At 34.1% G+C, this 15,400-nt stretch overlaps 1 protein-coding gene across 3 annotated transcripts; it reads left to right on the top strand.

Annotated features, from left to right (window-relative positions):
* The first annotated feature begins 4,682 nt into the window (after positions 1-4,682).
* On the top strand, positions 4,683-15,034 carry LOC117905740 (tetratricopeptide repeat domain-containing protein PYG7, chloroplastic-like). 3 transcript variants are annotated; one of them, XM_034818620.1, is made up of 6 exons: positions 4,683-4,720; positions 8,100-8,186; positions 8,834-8,889; positions 10,893-11,185; positions 12,995-13,141; positions 14,293-15,034. In XM_034818620.1, the coding sequence occupies exons 2-6, from the start codon at positions 8,152-8,154 to the stop codon at positions 14,575-14,577; spliced, it is 816 nt and encodes a 271-aa protein (XP_034674511.1). In that variant the 5' UTR covers positions 4,683-4,720; positions 8,100-8,151; the 3' UTR covers positions 14,578-15,034. The 3 variants fall into 3 exon arrangements, with proteins under 3 accessions (XP_034674511.1, XP_034674509.1, XP_034674512.1); XM_034818618.1 differs by lacking the exon at positions 4,683-4,720 and adding an exon at positions 4,998-5,201 and having other exon boundaries at positions 8,838-8,889; XM_034818621.1 differs by lacking the exon at positions 4,683-4,720 and adding an exon at positions 5,172-5,201.
* Positions 15,035-15,400: the final 366 nt, after the last annotated feature.

Below are 15,400 nucleotides of genomic sequence, written 5' to 3'. Positions count from 1 at the left end.
GTTAAGCTCTAGTTCTTGATTGATCCTCATTTAGTTTAGGTGTTTTAGAATTTCAAGCGCTTATGGTACCATATTTTACATAGGTTTGTGTGTTCAATTGATTTAATTTAATTATTGATCATATCCTCAGTTTATATACTTGATTAATCCTTGTTAGTTCTTGATTGATATCTGGTTGACTTTATTTTATCTAAGGTCGTTTAGTTATTTGCTTTGACGTTTGTTCGTCAAATTTAATTCTTGGAGGACATCAGAAACTTGTGAAAGTTGGCTCCTACTCTCACCATATTGGTTTCGTTGGTTGTCAAAAATTTTACTTCGAAATTTTGTCTTCCTCTAGGTTGCATTTGTTTGATCCTTGTGTATTGTTGTTTGTGGATAATGTCTTTCCTTTTAAAAAGAAATATTTTCTCAAAATGTTTTTCATTAACGTGCATTTCAAAAACTCATTTAGAGTCCTTAAAATCAAAATATCATTTTCTTAAATAATATGCAACCATGTCTTAATCGGTTCGCATCTTTCTTAGTTTTCAATAAAAAATCTGGTTTTGAGTAAGACATGAATCCAAGTTTGTGGTCCCAAATAAATGGGATAATTCTAGGCTAGATTTGTGTAATCAACTAGGGAATTGGTGGAATCCCTACATAAAATCATTTTTTCAAAACTCTTCCTTATTGCCAGTTTCCATTCAATCACTGACCCTTTCGCTTTAAAATTCGTTTCAGCAACTTCAGAATATTTTTAAAAAATATCCAAAACTTGTATGATTTTCTTCACTTCTTGAACTTGAATTTAAAATTTCGTTTGTGTTAGAAAGCAATTTTGGAATAGAAGATATAAATGAGTTTTTAGGAAGGCTTTGTTTTCACCTAGTTCTAGATATCTGAAATATTTTTATAAAAATAAAATAATAGATGACTTTTTAAATTTAAATTTATATTTTTTTTTAATTCTAGATTCTTGAAATTGATTTTAGACATATAAAATATTAAAAATATGCTCTTTTTTTTTAGGGAGATATGATTTTTCAAATTCGTACTTACTGTACATGATGGATTCTGGATATCTGATTAGCTGTAGTGTTTTAAAAATATTTTTGAGTACTACCCGATCCTGAATTTATTTTTTCATGATATAGACACTTTAAACAATGTGTGTGATTTTTTGTATGATTTTATGTGATCTCTTATAAATTTTAAAAAATTCGTTTATGCATGCCACTATTTTTTACCTAATCTGGACCTAAAACTTTTGGATGTCTTTGTTGCAATTTATCATTTGAATGAGTGTTCGGTTTTTGGTATGTTGTTCTAGATATGTAGGTGTTATTTCTTAAAAAAATTTGTAATTAAATTCCACTCCAAGACATTTTTTTTTAGAAATTGTTTTGTGATGCTCCCTTTTCTATTTGCATGCTAATGATCTTGTACATTGATTGAATTGGTTATTTATTTTTAGAGTCATTTGACTTATACCAACTCAATTTTGGCTTTGGTACTATATATTAGACATAATAAAAATGTTAATAATTTATACTTGTCCTAACCACTCTAGCATTTTTGGAGGAATCTCATAAATTATGCATATTATCCAAGTACGCTCTCTATCACTTACTTTTCGGAATTTTATGAATATGCATGTTGTTGTGAGCTTTGTCTATGTTTGATTCCATCCTTAGGTGCCTAGATATTTGTTCGATTTGCTCTGATTAAATATATGTCGTGTGCTATATTTCTGTGTTAACTTTAATGTCTTATGATAATGCTTGAGAGGCATTCCAGGTACACATCCTAACCTTCCTTTGCGATTCTGATTTGATTTCTTTTTTGACATGTTAGTTTTGAAATCACCTTAGCCTACCTAGGTACCTTCAATCAATTGATTAATTGTCACTTTTCCCTCGACTTAATCAATAGAGACCTCTTTAGGGCTTAGAGGGGTGCTACCTCTTAGAGGTACCTTCCCAATAGGTAACCTAATCCCCGGACCAAGACTCGGGTTTTTCAAGACTTGCTTTTTTAAAACTATGGAGTCACTTTTTTAGGGTTTTCTTTCTTGTTTTATTTTCCTTTTTAAAATAAAATAAAATAAGTGGAGACTCCAACTTTTCTAAAACTAATTTTTTACCAATAAAAATGAGTCTCGTCGATTGAATGGGGACGCACATGAAAAATGCAAGTCCATAGATTAATTAAAACCAAATAAGGCTAATTAATTAATTACAATTTAAGTAGAATGGATTAAGTGACACAAATCCAAAATGGGCTCAAGTCACCTAAGCCCACTAAAAGCCTATAAAAACTGAATTTTAGGGGTTAAGGCTTCAAGTTTTAGTCTTCCTATTCACTCCAAAGAAAGGAAAACCCTAGCTTTCATCCCTCTACGAGAGGCTTTCACCACCTCAATGCTGATAGAAAATGAAAGAGAGCTATTGGGTAGAAGATTATGAGGTATTCAAGATCCATATCGCTTTCTTCACTAATTGGAATTGACTTGGGAATCTTGATCTTAATTATTTTATTTTGAGCACTTAAATATAAGATTATTAATTTTTGGAATGCTTCTATTGCATAGATTTAGTATCCTTAGGATAGCTTTGCATCCACTACGTCAATCCAAGACTTGGAATGGAGTAATCCAAAGATTCCAAGGCTATTAACCTCTCAAGTTTACCTCTATCGGCCTTGAGTCTCAAATCCTTTTATTAAATGATTGATTGATGTATTATAACTCTCTAAGAGCATAAGCCAATTTCCAATTAAGGAATTAGTACAACCATAAATTCCTTGATTATATATCCTTAGAATCATCTAAGGAACATGCTATCTCAAACCCATGAAATATCATGGTGTCTGTCTTGAGTATACTTATTGTCACTAACCTTCATCAACAATGACTTAATCCATAGGGAATATATAATCACCCTAGAGTCTCACTTGTAGGTTAAAGCCAATAAAGACTTTAACATAAGCTCATTATCCTCTCAAGGTTGTGAGCTCATTGCAATAAGTAGCTTGGTGAGATCATGACTACCATAGTCAATGTCATGACTCACCATAGGTTATCTCCAATTTATCATACATATTAGTGCACTCACCATGAAACTCATCTCAATGGCCAAGAAAAGTCATCCTTTAAATTACAATGTAGTACACTACAACCTTAAATGGATTGCTTAAGTCCATGAACTAGTTGTGAACAACTCCTTTACTTATAAGGAACCCATGGCTTGGATCTTTCGTGCAACTCTTAATGCACCTAAGTTATGTATGATGCAAAAGCTATCAAACTTGAATGCTCAGAGAGTATAATGGAGTAGGATAGATCAATTGAGAAAATAAAATCATTTTATAAACAAAAAAAAATAATTATTGTTACATCATGTCATGTTTTTAAGGGTGATATTCTAATATAACTACCTTAGGGTTTCACTCGTAGGTCGTGACCACTGAAGACCTTAACATTAGCTTAATATTCTCTTAAGGTTAAGAACTCATGCAATATAATAGTTTGATGAAGTTATGACTATCTGATAGCCAATGTTATAACTCACTATAAGTCTTGTCCAATGTATAACCACACATACTAGTGTACTTATCATATGAAACTTATCTCAATGACTAAAACAAATCATCCTTCTAATTAGGAGGTAGTACACTACAACCTCAAAATAGATTGCCTAAGTTCAATTAATCAGTTGTGAACAATTCATCTACTTACAAGAAACTCATAACTTGGATATTTTATTCAACTCCTAATGCACTCAAATCATGTACAATGTAAATGCTTTAGGTTTGAATGTTCAACATAGATAGTAAATGGAAAATTAGAATCATGATATAAATAATAATGAAATTTATTTATCATGACATCATGTCATATTTTTAAGGGTTCTATCCCAACACCAACTCGGTCTAGTCTCCCTCTCCATCCTCTTGCATATAGCTTGGGGTCAGAAAGGTCACCTTATAGTAAAAAAAAGTTTGGAGAAGTTAAAACCCAAAATCCTTATCAAAAGTTAGTGCAATTTGAACTATATCAGTTGATATTATTAATGACGTACAATTTGGACTTAGCCATTCACAAACAAATATGGGATTGTGTGAAGCACATAAGTTATGAGAAATATAGAACTCAATTATCATTTAAAATCATAGTATATCCATAATTGGACCATAAAAAATATTACTAGATCTTTCAAGGTGCAAGCATGGAAGCTTATAAATTAACATTATCATAATAAGATTGTTAAGATATGGATTTGATACCATAGTGGACTTACAATTTGGATCATTTAGATATTTGATGAAATCAAATTTGTTCAAAGAATGTGCAAACACATGAAATTATGTGAATGTAAATTGCATGAATAAGCTTTGTCTGTTAAGAACATGAAAAATGTTTTTCCAAATATGCCCCATCCAAATATTTCTTATTTTATTGTGCATATCTTTAATGGCATGTCACTGCAGGTGAACTTTATCTTCAACGCAACCAACTCTTACAGCTTCACTTTTCAGATAAAACCACCCATTTTCCCTCTCTTGCAGATCAGTTGATGCTTCCCACTTCACACCACTACTCAGCAAAAACCCTAATAAAAGACATGCTTCTCCAAATCCAATCCACTATTTCATCTCCACCACCTCTCCAAAACCACCATCCCCGCCATTCTTCATCTGGGTCTCGCAATTGGAGCCTTACAGACTCGCTCTTGAGGTAAAACCCCTAGTTTGGATTCTTTTTGTCTTTTTTGTTTTGTGTTTCCTCCTTTCTGGGTTTCTGGTTCATGTGTTTTGTTGCTGCTGGGTAGTTTGGTTGGTGGGGAAATTCTGGACTAGAAAGGAAATTAGCTTTCTGGATTTTGGTTTTTTGTTTGTTAAGATAGAACCCTGCTTGGAGTTCTTCCCTACTAATTGTGTGCCAATTTTGTTTTGGTTTTAATTCTCGGTTTGGGTACTGTTAGTCTTGCTTGATTGCTGAGAAAACGAGGGAAAAGAGAATTGAGATTTTGAATCTTGATTTTTTCTATTTCCATCAGAACCCGGCTTTCAATTCTTTACTACTGCTGCTACTCTTCCAGCCGTTGCTACTATTTGAGTATTTATGTACTAATTATGTTTGTCTTTTAATTCATGGGCTGTGGCACTGTTGGGTGTATTAGGTTGCTGAGAAAATGAGGGAAAAGAAGAGATATAAGGTTTTGAATTTTAATTTTCATTACTTTCATCACAGCCCCACAGTCAAGTCTTGACTACTGCTGCTGCTACTGATGTATTTGTGCACTAATTTTTTTGGTCTTTTAATACCCAGGTGTTGATGCTGTTGTTGGTTTGGTTGTTTTCTGAGAAAATGCAGAAGAAGTAAAAAAATTTGAGTTTTATTTCATCACTTGCATCAGCACCCTGCTTTTTACCACTACTGCTACTCCTTTTGCTACTGCTGCTAATTGTGCAAGTCTCTAATTAAACAGTTTCAGTACAGTTGCATTGGTGTGGAAAGCCACAAAATGAAAAAGGAAGGAAGAATTTTAACCTTAATTTCATAATTTAGGAGCAAAGAGAACAGAAGAACACTTCCTATTAAGCTTAATGTGCCTGTTTGGATTAGCTCAGTTCTTGGGTTTTTAAGAAACAGAATTGACAAAAAACATGAGACTGAAAACTCCAATTTTCTTTTCTTTATCTTTGTTTCCCAGCAACGAAATGGAGGTTGGTAGAAAATATTATCTTGATCTGTTGGTTTGATATAGTACAATTATATTCTATTTTGTTTAATCTTATTTGAGGTGAATGCTTTAACAAGATAATAGTCAGATTGTTTTTGGTTTAGTCTTGGATTTTACCCAGATTAGTAGGATATGATGGTCCTAGAAAAAGTAGAATGGCTGAAAGAAATGACTTTGGAGTGGTCAATTTCAAGTGATTGGAGGTTAGAATTGTTCTTCAGTGTGTACTGTATTTGGATCTTTTCATCAAGAAGTATTTTGTAAAGGTTATAAATTTAATCCAAATCTATGACTTAAGTTATTTTGGCTATAAACCTTCATTTTGGTTAAACTGGGTTTGTCAAGAAGGGCATTGGAACTTAGATGTCATTAATTAAGGTATTTAAGAAGAGTTTTTTTGGTTCATGAGTTATCCTGACTGTCTTGTTTTCTGAGAGTGTAAATTTTCAAGTGGGTTGTCTTAACAGGGCTAGGACTGACTAGGTTTGTGCCCTAACAAGATGAGTCCCAATGAATTGGATGCAACTTGGCTGTTGGTCTCTGTGTATAGAATTTTTCCCTCAATTGCTGCAACCATAGGATCTCCAGCATATCACTGGGAACTTCATACCATAGGCCAAAGGATGCATGTTACTGGCTCTATATGACAAAAGAGGCTGTGTATGTCTTCCAGTGTTAGATTTAAACAATGGATAAACGAATTATATTTTTCACTCTAAGAAGGACATATATTTTTAAGGGTTGATTGGCAAACCATTGGAAGCTTCTTCTTATCATCTGTATGGGGAAAAAAATTCAAAAATTTTACAGTGGGGTTCTCTAAAAAAGAATATAGTACATTCTAAACTTCCAAAGAAGAAAGTAAAACCATAGAACAAGCAAGAAGGATTTGGAGACATCTGCTATCTATTACTATAGAACAGCGGTACTCTAGTTTCAGCATTTTGGATTTCATAATTGAAGTGAAAATTTTCCGTTAGAAGGTTAAATTTAGCAACCTAAAAAGATTCATCTTCTTTCACACTTGTGGAAGAAGCTAAAATATGAGTTAGCTTTTTACAAGGTGTATGCATGCTTTCAAGAGAAGTGATGGTATATCACAGCAGATTTGAGATGTAAATACAACGAAAACAGAAAAAGGGAAAATGATTCGTTTTAATTCGTGATGTTCAGTTACCATATTAGACTAGTAACTAGCAACTGATATTTTGGTTCTGTAATTCCATGTAAAAATTAGCAATCTAGAAATGTTCTTTTTCCCCTTTGTAATAAGTTCCTCTCCTAATAAAATCTTTTTCTGAACATTGGTGTGTAATTTCTAACATTTACATTGTACCATTGCAGCATATTCTCTATTTTCCCATCTCTATTTATTTGTTTATTTATTTTGCTTCTGATTTAATTTGGGAAATAATTTCACAATGTCAAATGCAAATACTCAAACCAAATCAAATACTTGTTCTATTCAATAGTGTAAGAATGATGGGCTTTTATGTGTTCTTAATTAGCATGGCGTTCTTAATTAACTACCAGTACCAGTGAATCTTTCTCTGGAGCTGTCATGAATTGTAAAATTTTAGTTTAAGATCTTATTTGTTTATTTATTTTTGACTGAGGAACAGAATTTATTAATGATAAGATGCAAATTTGCAGGGAAGAATGAGATTGCTTAATGAAAAAAAGAAGAAGGAATAAACACAAAACAAACAAGGGAAACAACAAATCCTAACATTCTCAAGAGTGTGAATAGCTTCCTAAAAAAAACCTCTTGCAATCTAGAGTTCTAGACTTCCTCTTGCCAATTTGTGTACCATCTGATTTATCCAACTTAGCACTCCAATGAAAGATAGGCCAAATTATCCTAGAGATGTCATGAACTCCCCTCATTCTAGCACCTTCAGCAGCATTAAACACCTCTATTTCCCATGGTTGTCGAAGATATAAAAACCATAGTCACCTTACTTATCAAAAAAAAAAAAAAACCAACCATAGTCACCTTCAACAATGAGATTTGCAACCCTCAAGAAAGCCACTTCTTTGAGGCCCTCATGCTAGAACTTTGCTTTAGTGACTTGTCTAATCTCACTTCACTTAGATAAGCGGAAGTTATATCACTTTTTGATCTGTAATAGTTTTCTCAGTTATTGAATCTTAATATTTGGTGGCTGTATTTTAGTAACTTAAAAAATATTCCTGTTTGAGATAACATGGCAAAAAGAAAATAAATAATTTGCACATACCTTGAATATGCAACTTTTGCTCATTTTGTATAGGCAGATGAAACCTTTCGGGATATCCAATATTCCTTGTCACCACATTCTTCTGAAATTGAGACTACATCTATCTCTTAATGTTGCTATTTAAACCCAGGTTACTACTCAGCGTTGTAGTGCACCCACTTCAGCAACCTCTGTGACAGATCATGGGCTGGATGTCACTGAATCTCCTATATTGCAGGTATGTGTTCTAACAGCCTCTATAAACTTCAATAAAGACCTTCAGTCAAGAAACAAGCTTTTACTGAAGAAAGCATGGTGATTAATTGTACAAAACTTGTACATATGTTTGATTCTTCTTTAATTGGTAGCAGAAGAATATATCATATTCCATGTTTGTAACTTCTTTAGTTAAAAACTTAGTCAATTCAATGGACAAAAAGAACTGCAATTGTATGATAATCACATCTTTGTATATCGTATCCGGATATTAACACCAAATCAACGTCCATAAGAATTTGGTTAAAGTTTATTTTCTTATGAAAAAGGTAACCTTTTATTCCTTTTTTTTCTTTTTGGTTGAGGTTGTTAAATTGGAAGAATTATTTAAACACCTTGGTAGATCAAAGTCATGATCAATCATAGAGACATGACTTCCTAAAGTGTGACATATTATCTTATGTAATTGGATTCTGTATAGAGGGTTGTAAGTAAATCAGAGCATGAAAATCTATTCCTTATCCTTTAGTTTCTATCCATGCATGAAGAACTTGAAAAAGCATTTTGTTCATCCTTTCTATGTCCAAATTTTTGTTGACTAGAAACTTCTTTAGAAGGTATGCCATACCTATGCTGTTACTAATTTTTTTTCTCTCCCTGTGGATGAAGGCAGATATTTGGAAGGGAAGTAGCAATAAAATCCTTGACTTCAAGAAATCTTAAAGGTAATTCCCTGTTCTGTGTTTTCACAATCTTAGTGTCAATTGAGTTTAGACTCTATTTGGGTTGGTTTCTTAAAAGCCAAAAGCTGTTTTTAAAGCTTAAAAAGAGCTTTAATACCTGTTTTAATAATTTTTTCAAAAGAGCTATGACTTATAAGAGGTTAATATGGAAGTCAAGAAAAATGTTGCCTCACCTTGAAATTTGATTTTGGCTTATGAAGTAAGTTATTTCATGTTTACTAAAACTTTTACAATGCGAATAATGCCTTGTGAAAATTATAACTTTTGTGTTGACTTTAGCTTCTAGTTAAAGCAAAAAACAAAAAACTATCTCAAATGAGGCCTTAGTTGCTTATCTTTTTTGTCTTTGTAATTTATTTCACATGTAGCAATTGTAATACATGGTCCACCGGCATATCCATCCGGATCATTCTAGTCTATAGGCATTTGGAGGCCTCATAGCCCTCAAGCCAGACATCTCTTAATCTGAAACCTACATGTAGTGTACAACACTGTACTTTTGAGAGATCTGAAAGCTTGCTCCATCTCATATTTTTATCATTCCTGTTAGTGTTGTAGCCTATATCAACTAGCTATAAATTGTTAGTCTATTATTACCTAACAACTTAAGCTTTTTGGTCAAATTGATAGGTTAACATAGTATCAGAATTTTGTTATTAGGGGAGGTCATAAGTTTGAACCTCATTGCTTATTTCTTTCTTTCATTTATTGAGTACACATGAAAGCCCAAAAATGTTGCTCATGAGGACAATTACTTAGCAATTTATGCTTTTGGGTTGATTTGGTAGCTTAACAATTCCCAAATCCCATTTTAATTTGTGGTAAATGACCTAAAGATCCAGATGCACCAGTCAGTGAGCGGCATTTGCTGATGATAGGAATGGGGGTTGGTTGATTCCCACTTGACATATTATTATACAATTAACCTTCTTCTCTTCAAGGGGAAAAAGAAATCAAACTTGCTTACTCTGCTGTTTTTGCTGCTATATAATTGTTCATGGATACTGCATCATTCCTATGAAGTAATAATGCAATTTGTGCTTCTTTGTCCAATTCTCTGTTGCTTGTGCTTTTTGTCTAATTTTATGTTACTTTCCAAGTTGTAACATGTTCACAAAAGGCGTATGAAAATGTTGATCAGTTTCAGTGAACAATTCAGCATAAGATGAAGGCAAGACCAAGTAATCAGCACAGTTTTTCCATTCTGAACTGGCTAGACTTGATAATGTTCCCTGCCAAGCACAAAATCTTTTAATTTTAAACACCTTTTTTTGTTGTTGGAACTTGGGATTACATGGATGTCTATTAGTTTCCCGCCTCAGTATTTTATTCTTTAATGTTCCTGAATTGGTGGCCTTAGCGGTTTCAAACCCAGGTTTGGTTGCGATAAAGAGGGGCATAAGCCTGCATGCTAGCAGGTGGATGTGGATGGTAAAGCTAGGGAGTCTGAAGGGCCACATGCTTGGGGTGATGTACAGCATGAAAGGATATGGGTGTCTAATGGAAAGAAATGTGGTCTGTTCCGCATTATGACTTCTCAAATGAGATCAGTCAATGCAGAGATTAGGCCAAGCACTGCACCATAGCCTCACCCCTATGGAATAGCACCTTTTCCTAATTGAGAACAACATTTAAGAAACGAGGTATAATTACCTCTCAAAAGGGTTCAGGACTGTCCTTTCTCTCCACTTTGAAAATGGTTAAGCTGTCTCTTCTTCCTCTATTTTCTCCTTTCCTTTTGTTTTATAGAACTAACCCTTACTCACCACTTTTTGAAAATGATTAAGCTGTCTCTTCTTTCCTTTATTTTCTTCTCGCTTTTAATTTTATAGGACTAACCAAGCAGACTGTAAGCATCTATCTTTACACAAAATTTCAGACCTGCAGCACTTATATAACATGTTTTTAACCTCTCTTCAGTTTTTTCACATTAGATGTTTTTAATTATAAGAGCAATCATCTTATTAATAAATATACTATTGCAGGATTCTTGACTAACATTTTGGCTTTTGAGGATGTTACAAATGCAAAAAGGCCACTGATTGCTGTATCTGCACTTTCATGTGGAGTAGCCTCGTGGTTGACTTCTGCACAAGTTGCACACTCAAGTGAAGATGTCAAAATGAATGTAGTCTACGAGGTTGGGGAGTTGTTTGAATTGGGGATTCAGCTTTCTTACCTTCTTTTACTGTTAGGTTTGATTGGAGTTGGAACCTTTTTTGTGATTCGTCAAGTCCTTGTTCGTAGAGAACTTGACCTTTCTGCTAAAGAATTGCAAGTAAGATTCTAGTCCTTCTTTATTTATTATTTTCATTTATCCTTTTCCAACCTTTTTGAGAATATTGATGAATCTTTCTTTTAGTTGCATTTATAGTTGATAGTAAACAAATTGACTACAAAAAATAAATGGGATGATGTTCAAATGATTTTTGGAATTGAGGATGGTCTTGTAGTAATTGGTGCACTTGCATTTGCAATGTCAAATTTGTCAATCCCTAGAGAAGTACTGTTTTTTTCCCAAAAAAATAAAAAAAAATTAAGTCCCTCTCTTTTTGTTATTCCATTTGCTTTTGATAATTGAGTGACAAAAGTAGCTTGTTCTCTAGGAAATTTCCACATCCTTGTACCAGAAGAGCTATTTTCCTAGTAGCATTGTTACCTGGGCTAAGGCCTCCTTTTTGTTTGGACAACAAACGGTCGCAACTGCCCAATTGAACCTTCTTAACATCATCAACTGTCAGCATGATTACTCTTTGAATTTCTCAATCCTAGAATTACTCTATCACAAAATTTGAATAGATCCCATCTGTATAAACATTTACTCAACTTTTCAACCACCAGATACCCTGAAATTTCCACACAGTAGAAGATCTTCTCAGGCCATTTATCTAGATACATGTAAAGGTAAAGCTTAATGCTTTACCAAAATGACTTAACTTGTCTCCCCTTACGTTGGCTTCAGTTTGGATGCTTTTAATTGTGTTAGTTTTAAGCTCAGAGTGCTGATTTCAGGTCCCTTTTAGTTCATGTCTCTTATGTGTGTGTTTTCACTATCCAATGATTAAAACTGAAACTGATATTGTCGTGTATTGGTGGGTGCTGTTAAATTTTAAAGGACTTCCCACTGTCATTTTCTTGCTGAAATATCTACAATACATTGGTAGGGCTGAGATATTCAATACATTTCCCTTGAAAGCCATTTTCTTTGAAGATATTGTAGAAACGTCTTCAATATCTTGCCAATATTTTGACTTGGAAAAGCTAGCTGTTTGAGATGTCTCCAACAGCTAGCTTTAGACCATTGAAGAATTCTGAAAGACGATCTAAATGAAAGCAAGTAAATAGAAGTAGATGTGCTTCAGTCAAGGTGAGGGAATGGTTGGGGTTTAAAAATCTGTTGTAAAAACTTGAATGATTTGGCTTCCCTCTACATCAATGCATTGACCACCTGACTGGATGACCTCCAAGACACAGATGACATGAACTTCCTCACTAAATTACTTCAAAATAAACATGGGATTGTTTACATTCAATCTATATGTACTCATCTGCACACATGGGGTTCATGCTACAAATCACATACTTTTCAGGGATGCATCTTTTTATTAGTGCTTCTACTTCTAATGATATATTACTGTTTGTATTAACAGTTCCTAAGTTTTGTTTCAAAATTTCATGTGTTCATAGTAGTTTCTTTCTTCTTTTTTTTTTCTATAATTTTTCCAGTATGAATATTTTTTGTACATTTCTATGTATCTTGATGGTCAATATTTTTGTCTTGTCAGAAGTTCAATCACTAACCTCATCTATGCCCTATGAATGAAATTACAATGTTTTGGACTGTGTGCTGGCCTACTAGTTTTTACTAAACCTCAAAATTGACTCATTCCTTTCTTCTGTAATATTTTTTTAAAAGTATTTCTTTTCCCGCTAATTTAGTGTTTTTTGTTCCCTGTTGATTTGGTTTCCCTTTTTTTTTTCCTAATGGTTTTTTCTGAAGGAAATTTCTTTTTCATTATAATGTATACTAAAGAGTGGCTGGCAGGAATCTGTTTCTTATATTATGCCTCTCTTTTTGGAATTTCAGGAGCAAGTAAGAAGTGGTGATGCCAGTGCAACTGAACTGTTTGAACTTGGAGCAGTGATGTTGCGGAGGAAATTTTATCCAGCTGCTACTAAATTCTTGCTTCAGGCAATTGAGAAATGGGATGGAGATGATCAAGATCTTGCCCAGGTATGCTAGTCTCTTGGACCTTGATATTCTACAAACAGACAGAAGTAATGTGGGACCATTTGCAAATGCACATGCACATGCTACTTAATGTGTTGCCTTAATATTAATAGGAAATGGATGTATTCCTAACCATAGGTCCACAAGTATGATGGTCATGTTTTCAGTAAAATGTGGATGTTGGCTGGATAAATATAGTTGAGAACTCAATTCCAATAAACAAGTTCTGCTCCTTTCTGCACCTTCAACTCGCAATAATGGGCTAGTTGGCAGTTGTCACTAATTTTGTCTATCCTCTTTTAGAAAATTCTACCTCTTGCATTGACTAAAATGCAACAGAATAGAAGCCAGAAGTGTTATTGAATGATAAGTATTCCTAACCATAGGTCCACAAGTATGACAGTCATGTTTTCAGTAAAATGTGGATGTTGTCTGGATAAATGTAGTTGAGAACTCAATTCCAATAAACAAGTTCTGCTCCTTTCTGCACCTTCAACTCGCAATAATGGGCTTGTTGGCAGTTGTCACCAATTTTGTCTGTCCTCTTTTAGAAAATTCTACCTCTTGCATTGACTAAAATGCAACAGAATAGAAGCCAGAAGTGTTATTAAATGATAAGTATTCTCCTTTCAGCCGTCAATTGTAATATCATCATTAAACTTGCATGCATGGAATAATCATCTGCAAGTACATTCACTGTTCTTTTCTGGAAAAACTGGAAGAAATTGAATTTTGTTAAAATGGAAAACAAAATTAATGTATTATGGCTTTAAAAGTGTGTTATGTACATGGACCTGGCTGCAGCTTGATTGGATTTGAGTTTTTCCCCCAAATATTACATTTTCAATTCTGTTTTATAATTTTTATTACATGTATTGATTTCTCCAAGTGTTATTATTCTTCTTCCATAGGCTAAAAGTTTGTTTTGGCCATGTAGATGATCTCAGTCCAACTGAAGACTGTTGCTGTTATAGTCATTGTGGTTGCCATCTAGCTTCCATGTTTATTGTGAACTAAAGCAAACTAGATATAAGTTGTGTAGGGAGATGAGGGGTAAACAATAAAGAAAATTAGGAGAATAAGAGTGCCTTGTATTTTTTGCTGCATCATGATGTGTGGTTTGATATATTTTCCTTCTCTTAAATATTTACCAGGTTTACAACGCACTTGGTGTCAGTTATGTTCGTGATGGGAAGCTTGAAAAGGGAATCACTCAGTTTGAGAATGCTGTGAAACTTCAACCAGGCTATGTCACAGCCTGGAACAACCTTGGTGATGCTTATGAGAAGAAGAAAGACTTAAAGTCTGCTCTTAAGGCATTTGAAGAAGTGCTTCTTTTCGATCCTAACAATAAGGTGGCACGACCTCGAAGAGATGCGTTGAAGGATCGTGTTCAATTGTACAAAGGAGTAGTTCCCACTCAACCAAAGGAGAGATGATTTATGATTTGCACAGCATTATGTGTTAGCTCTCACACAGTGATCTAGAATTTTGACCATTTATTTCTGAGGTTTTTTTTCCTTCTTGTGAGAGCACTAACTAACAGCCTTGAGAACTTGGCTCAGTTTGGCTTGACAGGGGCTCTGGATGGCAAATAAATTCTAGATGTTCCATGTGTTTTCTGAGGCTTTCATTGGATGCTGCACTGAGTCTGCTTCACCCAACACTAGACACCCTAAGGTTCCTGATAAAATGCTGAATCCTTGCCTTATCTTTCTTTACTCCTAACTCCTCTCCTCTGTTGTGCTGCCCTTAGTAAATATACCCTTGAACAACAACTACTCACACTGCTCTTTCTACTGCTTCAATTCTGATATCCTTTGATTGGCTATGTCATGGTTGACTTGGACAAGAAGTGATGATTTTTCATGGTCTAAATCTTTCAAAATTTCTGTATTCTGCCTTTTGAACCGGGTTCTTAATCTCCTGCATTGCAGGTTTCAGGTCTGAGCTAGGATTAAATCTTCTTTTGCATTTCATTCTTTATGAGTAAGGAAGCCTTTGGTGGTTTATGGTTAACAAAACTTTTGCCCGTCCGGCCGTCCTCAACATTCTGGGCTGCCTCATTTCCATCCTCACCATCGGTTGCTTATTATGTTTTTCAGTTACATATAGATGATTGAATGGTTTTAGATGTGATTACTCATCCTCTGGCTCTCAAGGTGTTGAGGATAGTAGGGATAAAATGGTGGTGGTGGTCCTGACAAGACAGCCCCGATTGTTAAAAGTATTAAGTATTGCTGATAAGAGTCAAGGACATGA

Source organism: Vitis riparia, chromosome 18 (genome assembly GCF_004353265.1).
Source record: "Vitis riparia cultivar Riparia Gloire de Montpellier isolate 1030 chromosome 18, EGFV_Vit.rip_1.0, whole genome shotgun sequence".
Lineage (NCBI taxonomy): Eukaryota > Viridiplantae > Streptophyta > Magnoliopsida > Vitales > Vitaceae > Vitis > Vitis riparia.
Note: the sequence above shows the minus strand (reverse complement) of the source record. Positions and strands in the feature narration are given on the sequence as shown.